This window comes from Pygoscelis adeliae, unplaced genomic scaffold, assembly GCF_000699105.1.
Source record: "Pygoscelis adeliae isolate BGI_AS28 unplaced genomic scaffold, ASM69910v1 Scaffold72, whole genome shotgun sequence".
In the NCBI taxonomy this organism is placed as follows: Eukaryota; Metazoa; Chordata; class Aves; order Sphenisciformes; family Spheniscidae; genus Pygoscelis; species Pygoscelis adeliae.
The window spans coordinates 114,379-137,206 of record NW_008824286.1 but is presented as its reverse complement, the minus strand read 5'-3'; the positions used below and the strand labels follow the sequence as shown (position 1 = coordinate 137,206).

At 44.3% G+C, this 22,828-nt stretch overlaps 2 protein-coding genes across 2 annotated transcripts in view; one reads left to right on the top strand and one right to left on the bottom strand.

Moving 5' to 3' along the window:
- Positions 1-12,179, top strand: part of MMP24 (matrix metallopeptidase 24 (membrane-inserted)) — a 44,918-nt gene extending 32,739 nt beyond the window's left edge. Inside the window, exons 5-8 of the mRNA XM_009318643.1 lie at positions 7,806-8,020; positions 9,213-9,351; positions 10,276-10,542; positions 11,842-12,179. Of these exons, the coding sequence (XP_009316918.1) occupies positions 7,806-8,020; positions 9,213-9,351; positions 10,276-10,542; positions 11,842-12,179 (959 nt within the window). The remainder of the gene's footprint in view (positions 1-7,805; positions 8,021-9,212; positions 9,352-10,275; positions 10,543-11,841) is intronic.
- Positions 12,180-15,991: 3,812 nt separating this feature from the next.
- The window catches only part of EIF6 (eukaryotic translation initiation factor 6), an 8,814-nt gene continuing 1,977 nt past the window's right edge, over positions 15,992-22,828 (bottom strand). The window contains exons 2-5 of the mRNA XM_009318678.1: positions 22,781-22,824; positions 21,300-21,476; positions 20,503-20,684; positions 15,992-19,278 (exon numbers count right to left, since the gene is read on the bottom strand). Of these exons, the coding sequence (XP_009316953.1) occupies positions 19,269-19,278; positions 20,503-20,684; positions 21,300-21,476; positions 22,781-22,824 (413 nt within the window). The 3' untranslated portion in view covers positions 15,992-19,268. The remainder of the gene's footprint in view (positions 19,279-20,502; positions 20,685-21,299; positions 21,477-22,780; positions 22,825-22,828) is intronic.

Genomic DNA, 22,828 nt, shown 5'->3' with positions numbered 1-22,828 from the left:
CAGTGTCTATGAGCAAATGGCACCTTCTGCTGGCCTCATTACTCCTGTGTAGCAAGCACGAGTTCGTAACCTCCCTCACCTTTTCCCAATGGCGGCCCATAGAGCCATCCCAGATCCTTGTAGCCTACATGTATGGCTGCATGAGATGGCTTCTGATGAAACAGCAGAAAGACCTGATGCAAAGTGCTCCACGTGGTGACACTGCATTGTGAGTGGGACCATCAGAGCAAGGTTTGCTGTCCTGCAGGACCTGGAAACATTAGGCATAGGACTGTTTTCCAATAGTGTCCTCTTGAACGTGGGAAGAGAATAGAGTAACATCCAAGACCTTATCTATAGAAGCTGCAAGATCTGGAACTTTTGGATCCATGCACCATGGTGCTGTGCTCGTAGGAAGGCAGGGGAAGGAAAATGCACAGCAATAGGAGAGCTGGAGGGATCTGCCCTGGTGCCACATCTCTGGCATGTTGCAGAAATACCAGACTCCCTCTCTATGTTGCATCCCTTCATTTGCACCTTTCCTTCTGTCCAGAGACTGTTGGACCCAGCAGGAAATACCAGACTCCACCTCTGGTGCATCCACTGAGTCTCACCTGCCATATGCCAGGTCTCCATTCCCATTCCTCTGAAAACAGGCAGGGAGTAACCGCCTGGTTCCCAGTGCTGTCCTTGGGGTCCACCTGACACCTGGAGGACCCTGCCAAGACACAGGCACTCACCCATGCCCACATCAGCCCTGAAGCTGCACACATCGGGTGTGAGAGGAAGGACCTGATCACGTGGATCAGCTGCCTCCTGACGAAGGGGGAGCTGAGGGGGAGCCCACATCTCTTGGGACGTTTCTCAGCTGATGGAGAAACACTGCTTTATGTTATGGCTGGGCATGAAATACTCCTCTCATCCTACAGATCTTTCTGAGTACAAAAAAATGTTCTGTTTTGCAGTGGAGCAGATGTCAGGCTTCTTAAAGTTTTTTGAGAGGGGAACTGGGGTGCAAGTACCACAGCTGGAGCATCTTGCAGAGCCCCAAACTCTCATCATTTGCCTGTCTAAGCCTGGGAATTTTGGATCCAGTTTTCTTGCACCCAAAGCAGAGGACCCAACCTCAAGGTGAATCGCCTTATTACAGAGCCCAGGAGAGCATTCCCTTTGGCTTAGAGCAAGGATTTCAGCCATGGACGCTTGTCTTCCAGGTGAATGCTCTATCACCTGGGTGGCAGTTGGTCATTCAGAGGAGAATATCTATGTGAGAAGGGCTCAAGAAACCCTTCCTGCCGCCCAGTGATGATCAAGGGGGCCTCGACTGCCCAACTGTTGGGTACACTGTGGGTCCTGGGGCTTGTTCTGCAGACTGTAGTGCCCTGTGGCAAGGATACCCAAACTAACTGAAATAGCTCATTCACTTCACTGCTGAAGTCTAACCTCAGAAGTGCTCTGTGGACAGGTTTACCAAGCGAGCAAGGGAAAGGAGTCCTTCCTGAGTTCTGAGCTGTTGTGGATGGACTGTCTCTTGTCCCTGAGATAGCTTGTTGGCAGCTAGCTCTTTTAATATGAACCCGGACCTCTCTCCACTGTCTTGGAGTCTGCAGAGCAGCCAGGTAGGTTTCTTTCACTCTCCCAGGCTCATTTGGACCATATATTTTGATTTGAAACTGAGGAGCCTTTCCTGTGTACCTGGGTAGCTGGTACAGTCCTGCAGAAACATGCAGACAGCTCAGCTCTTTACAACCAAAAAACCCCTGTATGTTATTCAAAGTGTAACTAACTGCCTGCCTGTAGTCTGGATGATAGTTTTATTCTTGGAGTGAATGTTAAGAAGATGATAAAGACAGGCCTTTGTTTGCAGGTGGATCGTTATCATCTCCCCTGATCTGAAACTAAAAGCGTCCTCTGTACTGGCAGGCTTGGAGAGCCGCCTGGCTTGTGCAGAGCTGGCTGTGACAGATGCTGAGCCATGCAAGACGCTGAGCCTCCAGGCAGGTGTTGTGCAGTTGAGGGAACACTCTGTCAATAGCCAGGAGGACAGTACAATTATATTTTGTCCTCAACTATCGACACAGTGGCTCCTAAATGCCTCCTCTCTCTGTGTTATCTTCACAGGTCACCTTGGTATTCAGATGGTCTGCGACAGAGGAAGCATGAAGGGAGGAGGCTAAGTGCCAGTGGCGGAAGTCACACTCTGAAGGTGATCTGCTGTGACCCAAAAGCTTTCTGACATTCTTTGCCTTGGTTGTGATAGAGAGGAAGAAAGTCTTCTTCTCCACACAGTGTCTGTCAAGTCCCAGCAAGTTGCTTCCCTCCAGAATGTAGAGTTTCCAGCTCCAGGAGGTTTCTTACCTGCTTCCCGTGTGGAAGTGGCTTCAGGTTCAGCCCTGGGGGTGGGTTCGGCTCCAGTGCTGGGATCACACGCAGTAACTAGGTGACCGGGTTCAGGCCCAATTGCAGATCCATGCAATAGCCTCTCTCACTTAATTTTTCTCTCAATGAGATTTGCTCTGACTGATTCTCTGAAGTTGCTTGGAAACATAGTGATAGAGGTTGTGATTTGCGCGCGATACTGCCTGGTTAGTTATATCAGTGGTGGGTGTAATCGGTTCCTGTAATAAATACCAAGGTACCAGCATCTCTTAAGTAACTCTTTGTTCACATAGTCATCTCTGCTGCTGATAAACCTGTTATATCTGGCCTTTAACCATCTGTTTTGGAGGCAGATTACTGTGATGAGATTCTGGAAATAGTAATGACTGGCAAACTATATAGGGTTTATTCATACTGCTTTCATGCCAGGTTGTGCTCTGAAGTGGCTTAGGTCTTATGAGATAGCATCTTTCTTCAGCAATGGACAGGCTGTGCTTCTGCTTTCCATCCCCCTAACTGTAGACCAAATTCTGCCTGCCTAGCACTTGGACCCAAGGCTTTTCATGTTGTATGTGTGCTCCTCTGCTCTTTGCACGTGTATAACTGTAGGATTACCTTCCACCTTTAGCTGTAAGTCCACCCTCACTCAGTGATGAAGCAAAGGCAGCAATTAAAAATAAAAATGCAATCTGTATAACTACAAGAGGAGACAAGACAGCAATCAGGATAAATTAGAAGGCCCAGAATGCATAAAAACGAGAAGAGAAGTGAAAGATAGCAAGGAAAAATCCATGGCTAGAAGGGAAGGACAGTAAGAGGAATATTTTAAGTAAGTAAGTGAAATGGCAAAGTCTGCATCCAAGCAAGTTGTAGTACCACCTGCAAAATGCATGGGAAGCCTGGTCAGTGCTGGGTACCTCCTTCAGAGCAATATGCCAGCGCTAGTTTGGCCACTGCAAGCAGTGAGTACGTACGGTAGCCAAGCTGCCATTGTTGGTCCTGACTTATAATCTCTTTCCACTGCTTTAGCAAATGTTTTAGTTAATGCAAATCTCTGATTCACCTGAATCATTGCTGATTTGCACCATCCTGACCACAGTGTGTACAACTGTTTCTGCCTTGCAAATTTAACTGCATTCTGTTTCAGTGGCATCTTAGGGCTAATTAAAACCTTTACATCGGTCCCCTGGGTTGTGGGTGCTATTTTAACTTTCCTCTTCTCTGCAGAAGACTATGACAGACTTTGGGCGCTTAAGTTGACCATGAGAGAGTTGAACATGACTGCTGTCCTGCAGCAGGGGCAGGGCAGGCTGTAACCTGGTATATGAGTGGTCCTCACTTGTGAAGAGAGAGTGAATCTTTAATAACTCCAATCATGCATGAGATGTTAAATTTCTAGTGTATGACCAGAATACTAGAGTCCCTATTCTGCACCTTACTATAAGATTCTGTGTGTCTTTGTGACCCATCAGACACATTCATCATAATTTTCTTTAGATATTACTCCTGTCTCACTCTTTTTTCCTTTAAAAGAGAGGGGGGGAAAATAATGTCATGTCCTCATCTTACTGCTCATGGTCAACTCTATAAAACTCTAGTCTCACTCTCTTCTCCTTTCAAAGTGTGGAGTTTTTGGCCTGTTATTTCTGGAAATCCAGACTGATTTGGGTATCTCTATCCATTTGCTGTGTCTGAGAAGCAGAACCGCCCCGACTTGGCAATCACTCCCTTTCGCACTCTGTGTCTTTCCAGCGAGCAGTTTGAATACATAACACACCATGACTTCTTGGGTCCCTCCCAGACAATTCCCTCTGACAGCAGGTGTGCCTCTGCATTGCAGATTGCTACATATCTCACCCTGTTTAAAGGCAACAGTGCTCCTTGGAGTCCTTACAATCATGTTGTGAATTTCTTTCTAGCTGCCTCTCACAACACAGGGATCTATCCTGTGCTGGAACTGGTGGTGGTCTTCTGCAAACTACCAAGTATCTGTTTAATGAAATTGCTCCACTGTATCAATTAAACTGACCACCAAAGAGGCTTTTCTGATCCATATATGGGAAGAGAAATGCATCTCTTCTTTGGTCAGTGCACGGCAGCATTAGCCTCTTGCAAAGGGGAGGGAACGACAACTACACCTCTCGTGCTTCTGCAGCAACATGCTATAGTCTCATTTAGAAAGGTGATCCTTGTATCAGTTTGTTGGCAGGGGAATCCTATCATGTAGGACATGGATTAGAGTTTTTTTCAATGTTATTTACAAAACGCATCCACTCAAAGCCATGTGGATGGCAGCACAAGAGCAAAAGGATCACACGGCGGTTTAATGAGACCTGCAGTGTGCAGTAAGTCATTGCTTATTGTTTCCTTGCTTAGGAAGTCAAGATTTACCTTTCCTTAATGCAAGCATCTCCTGTCTTCACCAAGCATGTAAATTGCTGGTTTTCAAACTTAATTTATTCAGATACTATAACTGGCACCAAATGCCATTTTTGGCAGCCAAAACAGGTTACCAGTTTCCTGCCTCTTTAGTTTGCCTAAGCAGGAGTTGAACACTGTGCTCCCATGTCCCATCTGAACAAACCAGAACCTGAGCTTTCTTTGTGTAAGATCTGTCTGGGACCTCCTTCCCCATTCCCATCCCTTCCCCTGCAGCATATCCCACTGTACCAACTCAATCCTATCTCCATGAGCTTTCCAGCCTGAACCAGAAGTGCCAGCTAGCGTGCCGCTTGTTGGAGGAGAAGCCTTTGCACGAGCCATGTGCTTCACACCACAATAAGTTGCCTATGGCTGTATTAGCAAACAATGTCTATGGCTGCTAGCAAGAATAATAGTAGCACATCTGTAGATAATAGCAGTATTTGGGGATGGTGTTGAGTAAATAGAGTGCTGAGGACTTGACACACACTCTGTATGCATTTTGGAGAAAGGGATGGTTATTGTGGATTAGCTCTAGCTGTGTCCTGTGATGCCTTTTTGCAGCTGCAGTATCCCAGATGTGCTCCAGAAGTGCATCTTCAAGTTTAGCTTTGTCCAAAAAGAATGCATTTCATGAACTTCAGTGTGAATCAAAGCACAGAAATTGCAAATGATGGAGCATCTCTTCAAAAGCACACTCCTGAGCTGAACTGAAACACTAGTGTAGATGCACCCATATTGCCTGGCTAACAAGGGGGTCCAACCCTGTTGCTCCTATGACAGGCAATGTCTAGAGACCTTTGCTGCATACCATTTGGGGAGAATTCACAGATCACTAGCAGTAGCAGTATCACAGTTTGGGAATTTTATTTAGAAGAACTTTATGGTCTGCTAAGATACTGGGCACTGAACAGCTAAGAATGGAGGGGGGTGAGACATACATAATATTAGTATAATATTTTTATCCGTTTCATATAGGCAGCTTTCCAAGAATAACTATCAACGGAGAATCCTCATCTAAAGGACTTCTGTGAGCAATATTTGATGTCTTCTATTAAAGTTCTGGAATAAAAGTAAATAAAAATAGTTGCTAATAAAAATTGCATATGGCACAAAATATCACATTATGAGGACAAGTCACCTTGAAGAAATATAATGATCCATTTGAAAAGGTTTAGAAAAGAGCTGTAAGAGTAAGTCTCAAGATCTTAAAACCAAAAGACATTGCAGAAACAGGCAGAAGGACCGGGTCTATTTAGCTCATTAAGGAGAATTTTGAAAGCATCCTCGTCAAGATCTGTAAATGATTAAATGTTGAGACACTAGAGATAAGAAAAAAAAGCTGCACAAACTCAGACAATAGCTTAGACACAGACTTTAGCAATGACAGGGCTTAATCATTGGAACAATTTGCTGTGCATTATAGAGGATTTTCTATGGCTTGAAATCTGGAAAATGTGCTGTATCCTGCACAAACCACACCAGGTTTCTGGCCTGGTACTGCAGGAAGTTGGACTATATTTTCTGAGTGGTACTTTCTGAACATAATATCCATGAAACCTACACAGAAGACTATTACCGTTACAACCTTAATAACAATTAAATATGATGGCTTTCTCTGATGACTTCTTTGTCACTAGCTGTGACGATTTTTGTTAACCCAGTCACCCTCCCAGGATGTGTTAAGCACTCGTTCATTATAGGAACCCTTTGAAAATGTAACATTTAAGAGCTAAGTTGACATGGGGACTTGGGCACCTAACCATCATTTTAGGCAGCATAGTTCAAAATGTTTATCTGCAAAAGCCCTCTTGTAATCCCATGGGTGCGTAGCCTCCGTGGGTATCTAAAAACTTACTCATTAATTCCTTCTCTGGGTATGGGCAAGGCAATCACCCACAACAGGGTAACTCTCTTTCAGCTTGTGAGGATGAGCCTTGTCCAGTGCAAGTGTTCAATAATAACAGCTGGTGTGAAGCACATCAGCAGTGATGTTGAACCCCTAAAACAGTGAGACTGATATAGCAACCATGAAAGTCAGCCCCCATTCTGCCCACTGGTGGAGGTTTGTCCTGCAATCTCTCTACATAGCCCCTTCAAAAGCGCCGTTCAGAAAGAGATTGAAACCGTAATCCATGCAAATAAACAATCAAATCCCATATGATTACATCAGATACAAACTTGCCAAAATCTCTTGCTTCTAGTAGCCTTCTGCTTATTACCATACTAACTTGTGGCCTTCTCGCAGAAGCAACAAGAAATCTATGACTCTCTTAATCAGGTTTGGTCCAGATTTTATCACTAACTGTTAATGAAATCATCCTATGACAGAGTTAGTCTAAAAGCAAACCTCTGCTCCAAGTGTGTCACCTGTATTTTTATAACTCTTACATTCCTGCAGCCATGTCAGATCTCAAAGCTGAGCCGGGTAAGGATTGAAGGGGAGGGCTGTGCTTGTAGGGGGCATCATTTGAATGAGAGCATGGTCCCTTATCACGGCTGTTCATCAGAGTTCCCATAGTGTTCTGAAAGCAAAGGTTGGTGACTAAACTGTAATAAAGTAATTGCTTTCTAATTTCTAAATTCCCTTGCAGTTCCCCTTAGATTGTAGCACTGGTTTTCACACCCTAACTTTTTCTGGTTTTGCTTTGTTTTGTTTTGTTTGTTTGTTTGTTTGTTTTAATGGTCTACTAAACATCTCTATTCAAGGGTTATTACCTTTCATTTCAGTTGGGAACATGATTGGTGTGGCTCCTCCTTCTTTTTAGCTCCAGCCTCCTTGGGAAGACCTACAAAAAACATACTGGCTCTCCTTCAGTTCTTATCGCTCATCTGTTTTGGGACATCTTTCACGTGTGGCTGCATCTCGTTCTGCTCCCCATTTCTAGGGAATGAGCTCTGCATAAGGAGTATGTAAATTCCTGGCAATGCTATTCATCCAGCCTGTTGCCTTTTAAAACCTACGAGGGAAGCACAGAAAATCCAAACTTGTCCACTTTGCTAAACACTTTTCTTTTCACTTCTAGGTCCTCCTGTTGAGCCCCTGGAGCCAACCAGGCCTTTACCGACTCTTCCTGTTCGCAGAATTCACTCCACTTCAGAAAGAAAACATGAGAGACAGCCAAGACCTCCTAGTCCTCCTCTGGGTGATAGGCCATCTCCTCCTGGCACGAAACCGAACATCTGTGATGGCAACTTTAACACCGTGGCTCTCTTTAGAGGCGAAATGTTTGTTTTCAAGGTACTAAGAATTCCTCCTTACCCATGAGTCTTTCTTTAGTTTCATTGCTGGAAAAGATTAATAGAAGTATAAGGCAGTGAGATTTGAAATGTCTGTGAAAATAGCTCAGTTCGTCTGAGGCTGATGAATGAGCAGTATTAGAAGGAAAATGTAAGCAGATATTGGCTCTGTAATATTTGGAAACAGTGCCTGATGGGATTCGCAAAATGCCCGGGCAGCCTGTGCACCAAAATGTGAACTGGATGCACTGGCAGAGAATTCAGACACCATCAAGCTCAGAGAGGAGCCACCTGTAAAGCCAGAAAGCAATACCAGTACCTAACCAGGGATTAAGCCTCGTTGCCTCCAGAGATGGCATGCATCAAACCGTGGGCTTCAGGGAGCACTCAGTCTACCTGAAGCTCTTGGGGAGTTGGAGTCAACCTTGTTTGTAAATTACAGCCAGCGAGGAAGGAGAGGCTTTGCTCAATAACCCATGTTGGAGTGCCTTGCATATGGAAACCTATGCTCCCATTCCCAAAATACCTGTAGCTTTCACTCTGCCCAATGGCTATGAATGTGGAGAGGGATATATTGAAGGTCATTAAATGGACAAACCACATCAGTGGCAGAAAATGCCTGAACTGAAAATAGTTGAAGACTGGGACAGCATCTGGGAGAAGTCTCACAGGCTCTGTCCTGAGCATCCACTATGGCTTTAACTAATGATCTCATATCTAAAGGGATATTTAATAACTCCTTTGTGCCTTTGGATGTTGTGCACTTCACACAGTCACCAGGTAGTGTTAAGGCTGTATGGCTCTCCTGGGGTCTGATAGTTGAGCACCAGTTGTACCAGCGCAAGTGACACCTCAGTGACGAGACATGCAGAGAGGTTGCTCACAAATGAGTTCATAACACTTACAACTGTGGACTTGCTTCCCCCTGCTCCTTTTTCCTCTCCTTCTTTCCACCCTTTTTCACAGCACCAGCAATCAACTTCTCACCCTTTTGGCTGCCATCTTCCCCACGAAGCGTTTCCCTCACTGGAGACAGTGTTGGGCTGGGTTGGAGCTGTCATCTAAACCAAGACTTCTGTCTTTAATGGTTACGGGGCCTAGGCAGGGATTAGTAATGCTTGATGCTGGACGCCCAGCCTGATTTGACTGCAAGATAAAAATAGTCAATCTGAAGACGCTTCTGGTTTTCTCAGGATCGCTGGTTCTGGCGTCTGCGCAACAACCGAGTGCAGGAGGGATATCCCATGCAAATTGAGCAGTTCTGGAAAGGCCTCCCCGCAAAGATTGATGCAGCCTATGAGCGGTCTGATGGAAAATTCGTTTTCTTCAAAGGTACAGTACATTTCAGTACAAGCCTACCACACCTGCCTCGCATCACACTCTTATGGCATGAAGATGGGGAAAACAGGTACGGTGCATCCTTGTCCTTTTCCAAGGGGACACTTCAGGCAGCCTCTAATCCTTAAAATATAGCTTAGTGTGGGCTGGCCCTGCCAGGACAATCTCTGTATAAAGCTGATATTCATTAGTGGAAGTTGGCTTTCATGTGATGATAACAAGAAATAGCTCCTATTTCCCAGGGAGTGTCAGTCTCCTGCCTATCTCCTTGAACATATTTTGGCAAGGCATTAGGGCCTCTCCAGGTATAGGGCACCCCCAAACCACATTTCTGGGCAATTGTCTCCTAAAGAGACAAAACGACCAACCTTATGCCAGGGCCACATTAGCTCCTTGCACTGTGACAGCGTCTGAACAGGATCCTGTAACTTGAGAGCAAGTTGTAAGCAAGGAAGAGTGGCTGGAAAGCATCGGCATGCCCCCATACAAAAAACACAGTACCTGGTCTTCTGAATTTATGTCTCCAGCTTCAGTCCCTCAGCTCAACAAACTGTATTAAAACTTGAGAAGGCTCAGAAAAAGGCAACAGAAATGATCAAAAAGTATGGGCTGACCTCCTGCAAGGAATGAGGGATGCCAAAGACAGGGTATGAGAGAAGTCTTTGAAAGCATGACTGGCCTAGAGAACGTAAATGGGAAAGGGTTGTTTAACATTTCTTCCAAAACAAGAGCTGAGGAGCAGCAAATGAAGTCAGGAGGTTTCAGGTTCAAAATGAAGAGGAGCAGCAGCTTTTTCACTTACACAGTTAAGCCCGGAAGTCCTCGACATGCTGTGGGTCATTGTGGCTGTTTTACATTTGTATTGATTCAACTACTAATTAGACAAATCTGTTTGTTTGTGTCCCCATTCACCTCTAGGAGATAAATACTGGGTTTTTAAAGAAGTGACAGCAGAGCCAGGCTACCCACACAGTCTGGTGGAGCTGGGGAGCTGTCTGCCGCGGGAAGGCATTGACACGGCTCTGCGTTGGGAGCCAGTAGGCAAAACCTACTTCTTCAAAGGCGACAGGTACTGGAGGTACAATGAGGACAAGAGAGCAACGGACCCAGGATACCCAAAGCCCATCACTGTGTGGAGAGGAATCCCTCAGGCTCCGCAGGGAGCTTTTATCAGCAAAGAAGGCTGTATGTATCTGCAGTCATTACGCCTGTTAGATCAGTAACAGCTTGTCTACCTTGGGATTTGGGTTGGTGGATGTATTTTGAATATTTCCTGAAATAGGAATCAAGTCTCAGAAGTTCTAGGGTCACACTGACACCTGCAAGCACCTGCAGTCTGAGATCCTTCCTGACCCTGATCCCAACCCATGTACCTCCTCAAGTGCGAAACCACATTATCGCAATGCCAGCTCCGAGGGATAGGAAGGGGACTTTTTTCTGGTTTTGCTGTCACAACAGTCCCTACCCAAGTTTTCCTGGGCCCTGATTGTGAGGATGCCGTAACTTACATTTTTCCTCCTAGGTTCTTACCTGTAGCTAGCTCAGTCACTCCGTTACAGGCTCCAACCTGCCTGATGTACTTAGCCATGCTCTGAGTAGGGGGGTTGGACCTCCAGAGGCTCCTTCCAACACATTTCTTTCTCTGATTTGAAGATTTCTTCCTCTTCTTCCGGTTGGGGAAAGAACTTACAGAAGGGGCTTGTGCCGTTGAGGCCGTGTTTAAATTTGGGGCTGTGGAGGGAGACAAGGGCTGAGCTAGGCTGGAGGACTGCAGTGAGAGCCAGCCAAGCTGGAGGACAGATGGAGGAGACCGGACCGGATGCTTTCACCACTGTTCCCTTCTCCTTTTTTCTGTTTGTTTTTTTTTTTTTTTCCTAATCACTTGAGTGTGATTAGAAAAGGAGTCATCTGGGGAGATGAGGGGTACTTCAGACAACATGTAGCCTTTTATTAGCAGCAGGACAAGACTGCTCCTTAACAAAGGCCAAATCTTCTGGATTCTGTGGCCAAAAGGATTCATTCAGCATCCGCTCCCTCAGGCTGGGTGAAGAGAAACTTTAAGTATTCTTCCAAACACTATCGCACCCAGGCACACACACTCATTCTGCAGATTGTGTTAATTGCTTGGTAATGACGAGCACGTATTTACAGGTGCTTTAGTAAAAAAATAACTCACTGCAGAACACTTACTTTAAAGTTAGTTAGGTTTGGGTTTTTTTATTCACAGCTTGTCTTAGCCAAGGGGAGTGGTGCTCTGTGGGCAACATTGCACCCCCAAGCTAGGGTTATGGCTTCTCCTTTAAATGCTAGCTCCAGAACCACCTTCACTTTTCAATGGTTTTGGGATGCCCTGGATGAATGTGTTTTATTGGCCCAGGCAGGTACCACCTCCAGCCTTTCAGGCTCTCTGAACATCCTCACACAAGCACAGCTTATCAAGTTGAAAATGGTGTGGTGAGAAATCTTCTCTGTTTTGTCTCCTAGTTTATACCTACTTTTACAAAGGGAAGGAGTATTGGAAGTTCGATAACCAGAGGCTGAGTGTGGAGCCAGGCTACCCCAGGTCAATCCTCAAAGACTGGATGGGCTGTAACCAGAAGGATGTTGAACGAAGCAAAGACAGACGCCTCCCCCATGACGATGTGGATATTATGGTGACAATAAACGATGTGCCTAGCACTGTAAATGCAATCGCCGTTGTGATCCCTTGCATTTTGTCTCTGTGTATCCTTGTCTTGGTATACACGATCTTCCAGTTTAAAAACAAAGAGGTGCAGCAAAATGTTGTGTACTACAAAAGACCTGTCCAGGAGTGGGTATGACACAGCCCGCTGCACATTTCAACTCATTGATCTGATGAGGACTATGGACAAAAAAAAAAGAAAAAAAAAATGCATTCAAAAGCCTACCAAACAAAACTACTTCAGTGACCTACAAGTTTTGGACAGCCTGGGACCGAAAGAAGCCGTAAAACTGGAAAAAATACAGGCAGCCTTGCAGCGTGGAGCCTCTTTCCTTCTTACTGCCTCAGTTTCGTGTCAGTCTTGGTGTGCCATCCTCCACAGGCTCACTCTGCTAACATCAGAGTCTTCAAGACAGGTTTCAACTGACCTGGGAAACTTCCTTCAGTTCCCTGCACCAGTGCTCCCTGTTAAACCCAGCATTCTCCAGTGTAGCTAAACCACCTCTGAACAGAACCATTTTTTTAATAGCTGTCTCATAAATGAATTAAGATCATGAAATCTATGAACAGGAACAATTCAGTATCGTAAGCAGAAGACATTCTGATGCTGAACCATTCTAAAAGGTCTTCTTAGTTTATTACGAAATCCAGGGAATTTCCTGGATACGATTTTCCAATACCTGCTGGTCAGATGTTTTGTACATTCATAACTAATCAACGCTGCCACTCAGCACAGTGCATGAGGAACCACTAAGCACTCAAAGAGGTAAATGAGTGCAGAGCAGAAGCTCAAGAAGCACCAAACCAGACACCATGTTACCTGGCAACATCAAGCCCTAGATTGGGACAATCTGAAGACAAAGTAATTGGGTCTAAAAAAACCAATAATGGGAATACATGTTTTTGTTTTGGGAGCCATTCATGAAAGAAATATTTAAATGTCATATGATGTTGTTCTGAGCTCCCATCAGCAAGAAACAATGAACCAATGGTTACCGATATACTGAAAAATATGTATAGACGTAGACTGCACTCTGCCCCTGTTAAGATGCTGGGAAAAGATGAATTGTTGTTATGTGGCATGTATAACTAGATTGTGGAATTTGTATGTTGGGTTTCAGGAGAATGGAAATGTTTGTTTGGAGTGAGATCGTCATTATATTTTGCTGAAATAGTCAAGATACAGTAAGAATTAGGCCTGTTTATAAAACTAAATCCAATCCCTGTAGATGTTACAAACATTGTATGCCTTCGAAATTTGTGTTTTGTTTTTGCTCACTTCTTCACAGGCAAATATTTGGCAAGGACCAAAGGAAGCATGCCACACAGTAGAATGAGTTCATCACTAGCCACATTTGACAGAGACATAAAAATCAGGTAAAGGCTAGATAAATATCTGAACTTTCGGCTAGCAACTTTTCACAAGTCTCTTCCTACAACAGTAGCTTCTGCTTATCCCTCTTACAGTTGTGAATGGTTTAGGATGTTGTGTCCTAACCACAAACGTAGTCCATTTTGTTGTTGATGCTGATATTTCTACCATGTTAAATAAGAGCGGAAGAAGAGTTTCTTGCAATTCAATGGTGAAGTCCAGCGCTGTACAGAAGTGCCATTCATGTAAGCATATGAACTGCTTTGCACGCTCACTATAAGGAATAGGTGATTAGCGTAAGCCCTCTGCCTAGAACTGAAATTTATTCAGTGCAATGGAAGCGCAATACACAGAAATGTCCAGTTAGTATAGAAAAAGTACAGCTTTGTAATGTCCGCTATAAAAAAAAAAATCCAAGGATGACAAACATGCTAAAAATATTCCTAATTGCAATGATGAGGAATGAAGAAGCAGAAAGATTGTTAGCATTCTGAATTTCTAACTAGTGCTCAAATATTGCTATGGTGAAGCAGGATAGACAAATAGATACTTCTAGTGAAGCCCACTAGGACTGCATAACACGTGGTCTCAAACTGTATTTTGTCCTTCATAATTGATTTCCATAGCCAAGCTGTTTATTGTGTTTAAACATAAAAAAAATATTACAAACATATTACAAGGTGAGAAGCTAGTAGATGCGAAACTTTGAATTTTAGTGAAAAAATGTGATAATGTCTCATGATGGGTGAAGGAGTGCAAAGGACCAAATGAAATCGGAGCTACTAATTAGACACCCCCCACACATGCTACTCCGTATGTTGCTATGTGTACTATGTATGTGGTAGAATGCACACTATGAACGCCACAGCCACATGGCACATCGAACTCATCTGTACGCTGCCATCTCTTCTGGGACTGTGACAGCCCAAACCTTTGAGCAACTTCCAACAGCCATCATTAAAAAAAAAAAAATTTACAACCTAGAGAAATGCCTGGTTTTGTTTGTATTTTTTTCCTCCCGCCCTAAGGCAGATTTTTGGTCTGTTCAAAACCCTACACTGAGTAACAAGCTGTACAGGCAGCACAACGCCTGGGTCTGTAGCAAGCTGAGCCATTTCCTCAGACAGCTGCGTATTGCCTTGCGGAGCCAGGCACCCCGCTGCAATAAGGCAAGCTGCCTGCCCTATATTGCCAAAATTCAGCCTTCCTCAGAGAACTGCCACTTCAAAGAACCAGAGAAATAGTTTGGTGCCTTTTCTAACTGCTTCGTAAGTGGCTCCTCGTGCAGATATTACATATTTGAGCTTTCCAGGGGTGTGAGGTATTTGTGTAGGTGTTTAAGGGGCTGAGAAACAGCCCTCTACGGGTACAAGTGTTGGCACTGGGGGGCTGGTGCAGGTAGGTGAGCAGTTGACCAACTTCCCCTGAGTACGATCCCATCATTCACGCTGCTCTCATCTCTCTTTTGCTAAGATTAGCACCTGTGCAGTCCTGGGATGACCTGGATCCAGGCACAAGCGTCAGTATTCGTGTAAGGGATAGTTCCTTAATATTCTTACACCCGAGCTCTTTGCTGGGATCCTGTATTACGCTACAGAAACACAGCACCTGAGCAGCGGAGTATCGACTTGGTCTGCCTCCCATCAGCGTGGCTAAAGCATCCCCATGGGCAGGTGGCCATGTTCCAGTTCCTGTCCAGAAATGCAGCACCAGGACATATTGCCACCGCAGGGGAGCAGGGAACAGCAGCGCTTATTCAACTCTCATCCCATAAGCAAGAGGCTCTTCCAGGTGTGCTCCTGGCGTGATACACACCACCCTGCAGTACAGGCCATTTGTGCAGCCAGAGGGGAGTCCTGGCACACGTTTACCTCGAGCGCAGCAGTTGCAGCCCCTCTGGCGAGCAGCCCACTTACATACACCAGACTGCATTCAGCATTCTACCTCCTCCCCCCCTCCCCCGCCTCGGTTTTTGACTACTTCAAATAATTTCATCACCAGTAAAGTAGGCTCATTTTTCCAGGTAAGTTAGAAGTGTGCTGGGATACACCATCACTACAGTCAGAACAGAGGTGGTCCTCCACTGTAAGATGGATTAGTTGTTCCTAACTTGTAATTAGTCATTAAACCTCAAGGGGATCTCCCATCTCACACCATGAGGACTCGGGTTTTTAAAAACCTCTGTGAAGGACCCTGACAGAAGTTTTTGGCCATTAAAGCACACTATGGCAGCCAAAGCTACACACCCTATGACTTCTTCACTGAACCTTGAGTTGCGAGACATTCATTCCTCCCTCAAAACCTCTGGACAACTCTTCTCCGTGCTGTCACGTTCATCCCAGGGCTTGATTCCAACCTTTCTCATAGTATCAGACTTACTTGTCCAGCACAGCTGGAATCAGCTATAGTTCCTCGGGTCATTCCTGCAACCCTTCATAATACCTGAAGTCACGTGTTGCCTTCCACTGCCTGATAGCGAAGGTGGTACATAGCCGTGGTATGTAACCCACAGCTTCATAGTTCAGCAATTTCATTTTTAAGAATCCTGAGAACCCGCGGTAGCAATACCCAGCACTGGGGACACACGACTTGATTTTATTGATTATTCCTTAACACCTTCTTTTGGCATCACCACTGGAGGGTGCCGCCTTTGAGATAAAGCACATAAAAAGGGTCAGTCAAGTGTTGCGCAGTGCTTTAAGTGCCTCAAGCTGTGCGATGCCAAGGGCCTGCCACTTGTAACTCTCCCTTTCTGTAACGCTTCACCTGAGCTGTCATTTCTCCCTTACTGTTTCACACTGTTGTTCTCACAAGTCTCATCCTCACGGCCCTGCACCTGCAAGCTCTGACACTGCTAGGCAGGTTCTCAGGGAGGTAATTGGCAATAGCGTGAGAATCTCACTCCTCCTTTCCCCTGGCTTCCTTTGGAGCTTTTAGTTTACAGAAGAACCAAAATTTAATGAACAATGAAGTAGATGAGCATTACCCAAAAATATGTATTTGCAGAAAAGCATGGCAACCACTGTGCAACACTTGCATCTAATCTACATATAGCACTCAAGACAAAGATGTATCACGGATTTACAGATAATGATGCTTTGTTGGGGCTTTCTTTTCCTAATTAACTCCAAACGTGCAGTTTGCTTTTTTGACTGTTACTGAAGACTGAGCACGTCTTGTTCAAATACGTACCTTCAGGCCAAATTTGGTCTTGCACGGCTCAGAGGTCATCACTACAGGTGTGACATTTGGATTAACCCTAACATTCTTCTCTTCACGTTCAGCTGCACTGAAATTACCTTTCTATCAACCCATCAGTCAGTGCTTATCCTTACTAGTCAGAATAAGTCAGTATGGGCAAACTTCCCTGCACTAATCCACTGTCTTTCCTAAACAGGACACAGTAACGTTGAACGTTGTGGCTCCCAGCGGGGCTCCCTGTGAAAATCCTGGAAAATCTAACCATTTACTCTGACTTTGTCCCCCATCCTCAAGCATGTGAAAGGGCTTCCCTCTCATTCCATGGGATCACTCACCCAGGGTCCTTAAAAGCCTTTGGCACAAAAACCTGCCAAATGCCTTTTGGAAATGCAAGTAACACTACAACAGACCTTCTCCATATTCCTGTGGACTCCTTTAGAGAACTCCACAGGTCTTACAAGACATGACTTGCCATTAAAACACCAAGTTTATACTCTCATGATACCATGTATCCATGTTTCTACCAATTCCATTCTTTATTATAGTTTCTGTTTTCCTTGTACATAGGTCCATCTTACTAGTTCAGAATTCCCACAAACCCTTGTTTAGAACGGGCATCACGTTTGCCACCTTCTAGTTCCCAAGCTTCAATGCAACTTTTGTAAGAGGTCACACACCACAGTCAGCAACACCCTATCCTGCTGTCTGTCTCTAACCCTCTTTGGCATATCACAACCCCCAACTCTGTACCACTATCTTTCCTACTTAAGGATTTGGATTACAGAGAGACTGGATTATTTTTCTTGTTTACCTCTAAGCAATTTTTAACACGTAACACACATCAAGATCACCAATATAAACGAGGGTTCCTGCCTATCAACCGGAATGAAAAAAAAAAAGTTACAGAAGTTGCAGAGGAAAACTTCAGCCTTACTCATTTTGCACTTGACGAATACAGGCTAACACCGATAGCAAGTCAGTCTTTGCCATTTATACCCAAGAACAGATCCCTGTGAGGTGGCCAAAGGAAATCAGCTTCTCACTCTAAATACCGAGATATGCTAAGAGGAGGAGACCTTGAGTCAGTGCCAAGAAAGGTAGTCCACTATATCAAAGGGGCCATAAACACCAAAAATTGTTAGCTGTAGTAGCAAGGAGCTATGAGCTGCTTACAGGCTTCCCCAATGGCAGAAGGAAGGTGAGCTGTCTGGAAATCGCAGCCCCTGGCTCAGTTACCATTCTAGACAGACCAGATGGCAGGACTGCTACGGTCAGAGAAGATCCTATGGCAATCTTTATTTAAAAGTTTAAGGAGCAACCTTTAATCAACCAAAACTCATAAAACCTTCCCTTAACATCCAGACAGTAAAACAAAAATGGAAGTTGACTAAGTTTTCTACAAAGCCTGAAGCACCAGGGCTAAAAAAGAGCTCTGCCCACGCTGCCTTCAGGACAGCACTCAAGAGAACCCAGCTGAGAGTAATGCAGCTGTGTGGAAGCAAGCAAGGAGCTTCCACACACCCTTAGGATGGGAAGCGGAGGCATTTCTGTGCCTTCAGTACACCTTTAACGGGCAAGCAGAAGAAAAGCAACTGAAATGAGAGATCAGTGAGCAACAGCCCTGCTTCGAAGCAAATGACTATCTTCTACCTGAAAGCGGTATCTACAGCTCCTTTTTGTCATCATCACTCCCTGACAAGGGCAGAGCTCCTAATTAGCAAGCTCCCAAATCTGTAACATCTAACTGAATGGAGTAACTGGTTAGAACCGTGTTACTTAACCTTTGTCTCCAAGATAACTCAAGATGAGGTGGTTTAAATCTTTTTTGATTTGCTGACTTCTAAGAGTTTCCCAGCGTACGTAGCTAACTCCTGTAGAACAAATTTAAGCCCAATGGCAACAGCATGCTTTTCTAGGCTCCCTCTCGCAGATGCCTCAGAAGCAGCACACATGCCACCAGGCAGCTGCAGACAACAGATCAAATACCACTGTTCCAGAGGTGGTCACACGTTGTTGCTGTTAGGAGCCCCTGGATTGACTTTGAGAAATTCCAGTTTTAATCACAGCTGATCACTTCAGAATCACCAGCCCTGTGGGAATAGCTGCAAGTCAGGGCAAGAGCAGGTGATGACTTCTGAATTATTTTGTGGCAAGTAAACTACTATATTTTGGTATTGGACATACAAGGGGCTCTTAAGTCTACCTACAGCAGAAACACCGCTCTTTAGCAAGAGTGTGGAAAGAGAGGGCAGTGCCATGTATGTGCTGAAAGAGACTGCTGTGCAGCAGAACACTGATGCATTATTTAAGGCAAAATAATCTCTAGTGATCAATATCCAAGGGCCACAAGAGTAAATATTGTGGGCAAATTTGAGGGGCTCAGTCAGCATCACGAACCAAGAAAGCACAGCTGAAGAACGGGAGAATGTCAGCAAAGGGATAGACAGCATTCCTTATTTGTAACTTATGGGTGTTATTTGTCAGTTTTTGTAATAATACTTAGTTTACAAAACACTACGAAAACTCGGTTTTGTAGCCTCTTCCTTGGGCTAGGCCTGCAGAAACAACATCAGAAGGTCTAGATGTCTGTAATCCAAAGTGCAGCTTGACACTTCACTCCTTAGGAGCTTTCTGGAAAGTAGGAACCAACACAGCTCATGTCAAGCTAAAAAGACAAAACAGAAACGAGATTTAGCAGGTGAGTGCCAGAGAGTGCAGAAAGCATTTCAAAACACCAGTACAGCCAGTTCTCAACCTCCAATTACAAAGGCCCAGTAGAAATTTCCCTTCCTAGAACATAAGGGTCTATGAAAAGAGGGAAGCAGACCCAGCGGCTGCTAACAGCAAACCGTAAGAACAGACTCGTCAAGCTGGCAAAGGCAGAATGTACACCCAGCCTGGTCTAGGTAGTTATCAAAAGTGCAGAGCAAGTTTAATTATGGCTCTGTTATGCTCAGAGACATCAAGCCTTTATACACGAACTGTGAAGGGGCAGCAAAGAACTCTTTCAAAGGGTTCTTCATTCAAGGAATTCCTTATTCTTTCCTTATGCCATAAACCATTCCCATACATCCTTACAATAACTGAGAACTCAGCCACTAAGTTACAATGGCCTAGGTAGCTCAAGAACACACCTCTAGCACCACAGCAATGATTGTAAGAGTTGTAATCAAATGAAAGCCCAAATGAAGTTTGCATAGGACATTCATCTACATGTATGCCTAAACCTTGTAAAAAAAGTTGCGTATATTAATGAATGGAGAAAGTTCTGTATCACTACCACTCCAGGCAGAAAACAAGAAAACCTGCCTCCCATTAAAAGGTAACTTGGACAAAGCCTTCGACAAAAAGGCTTAAAAAAAAAATCTAAGGCAGCAGCCTTAAATTAAAAAGATTTAGGGCAGCAGCAGACAAGCTCCAAAGTCTTTTTGGCTCCAGAAATGGTTGTGGCAGGCATTTGAAATAATAATTTTATGGGTTACAGCAATCAAAAGCCAAGACGTCAAGCCAAGTCACTGACATTTTAACTTCTAAAACAAGATTTGTTTAAAAAAAATCCACCCATGTCATAGCTAAGTACTGAACAGCTAGAAAAAAAAATAGTATCTGAAAGTTGAAATGGGCACCATTTCTCACAAAAAGTATTACAACTGCAACAAAAACCCTTACACTTTCCATACAGGACTAAGCAGGCTCATCAGCTACAAGGAAACAAACCCTTCTGCAATGAGGTAATTGTTGTCAGTAACCCAATAAAAGGAAAGAGGAAGTAAAAAAACCAAAAAAAATAATTAAAGAAAAAGACAGCTCAATTGTGAAAACAACCAGTTTTATAGTAAAATCTTGCCTGTTTTGATCCTGATTATACACAGACCCGGATCCTCCTTACCTGTCAATCAAGGAACCTCTCATGCTGGTAGCAATGGTACTTGGCTGAGCATCATTCAGCCTGAAGATACTCTCGATGACGGAGAGCTCAGTGCTGGTTGTATCCAGCCCACAGAAGGCACACCAGTCATTTACAACCATTCCTGCCGCAATGACCTCGCTGCCACGATTCACCGTTCCGGCCTGGCAAAAACAAAGCGGCAAGAGTTAACAGGGTATGCTGACAGCAACACATTTCGTTACACATCCTTATTACAAGTCTTTAGTGGAGGGCCTCAACTCACACTCCTGAAGAGATTAAAGCTCCTACCATCAACAAAGTTATAAAGATTTCAGATAAGAAGATTAATGGACAGCCTTTAATCTCTGGAGAGAAAATTGTGTGACATTCAGTGAAATAAAATCTAACAAGTAGGAAGCATAAAGGCATAGCAGTCATGAAATTCACAAATCCAATTGAGCAGGCACAGGATTTTATTACTTAATTTTTTTAAACACTGCCTTTGACCAAACCACAATCTCACATTCTGTATGAATCAATCAGCACAACTTGCGTAATCCCAGCAGAGCAATGTTTCAGAAGCAAATTAAAGGTGCTAAGCACCTTATTCAGACTCAGAAAAGCCAAGGAAAATGTCTCAGAAGACTTGCCCTGTTCAAGTCTTCTCCTCATCTCCCACTTGGGACAGCTCTGCAGAGAAACAGTATCTAGGAGCCCACTAGCTGTAGAAACACTAAAACTGAGAACTGGGTTGGAAGGGAGTGGCAAGAGAAAACACAAACCCACAAATGCCTTACCACGAGCGGGACCTGGAGCAACGAAGACAGTTCATCCTGATCATCAATTGACGTTTTGGGGTGCACAATTCCTCCTTGGTTACTAAAAACACAGTAACTTCCTACCAGCACCTGATCTGCTACCGTTTGTCTGAAAACCTCAACCTTCAGTACATCTGCCAAGATCTCTTCTGTCTCCTGCAAACAGAAAGAGAGAATAAAGTTCTCAGCAAAATGGTATCGTAGAATTTGAAGTCAAGCTATTCCTGCACACAACCATCAGCTGGGATCCTCCCCTTTGAAGGCCTGCCCACACTTTCACAATCCATTGCAATCCAAGCACTATAAAACGCTTACTCAACCCCTATACTCCAGATGCTTCCCGTTACCTGTGCATACTGAGCTGGGCCACTACAACTAACCACAACACCGTGCCTTTACTGAGAAATGCTCTTCTCCCCTCTTTCTGGAGGATGTTGGCGGTACATCAGTTGTGTCAATACCTGTTCTCCGGGCATTCCCTGTGAACCAGTCCTCTTTCGTCCCAGACCACTGGGACAAAATTGTCTTATCCTTCTGTATAACTCTAAGAACTTCTTTTCCCTCCAGGTTTTCACTGTGAATTATTTTGATTTCTCCCTCTCTGAACATCTTACCTTACTTTTTACACTTACTTAAAACATAATATGCTGCAAAGACCATTACCTTCCCCCCGCTCCCCCATTTTTTTTTTCTTTTGCACTCCTAACACCAAGTCCCATTTCTTCATCACCTTTAGCACAAACCGAAAGCAAACATTGTAAGGACCTTCATTACCTGTAGCCACGCAACACACCTCTCTCTAACGTTATTAAGATATCAGTTCTCAAACATAAAATAGCAGCAACTTTGTCTCCTCTGCCCTTATTTTAAACTTTCATACAAGAGCCTTCCATTTTTCTTTCACCCCTCTGTAAACATGCACACCACCACATCCATGGCCTCTTTCATCTATTACAAATTTCAGCCAGCTCAGCAGTAGCTTGTAACTACTGCTGTAGTCCTGACTAAACTCTTCTTTATGCTCTCTTTATTACACACATGCACACTCTCTTTTATTCATTCAATTTTACATACGCAAAGCAAATTGCACCCGACAATATACTTCCATATCCCACTCCTTCCCTTCTACGAAGAGCATTCACTACAGCACGCTGAACAAGAGGGCACATGCTATACCTGGGGCAAGGTCCACATCCACAAAGAGAGGTAAATACAGAAAAAGAGGCAGGTCAACTGAAACCAAGTCAGAAGTCCAAAATCCGGTTTTGAGACATCTCTCTTGAGAAGAAAGGAAACATGAGGCAGCACAGCCTCATACACGATAGCTCAGCTGTCAACATAGGTCTTCTGATCCTCATGCTACATACAGCAATCCTCAACAACTACAAACCCAAACTGCAGCTCGGTAATTATTCCACACGCATCCACTATGAATTTAAAAGCGCCATAGAGCCATATACCCTGTCAAGATCTGGATGAACAAGAGCTACATAGTCATTGCAGGTAGT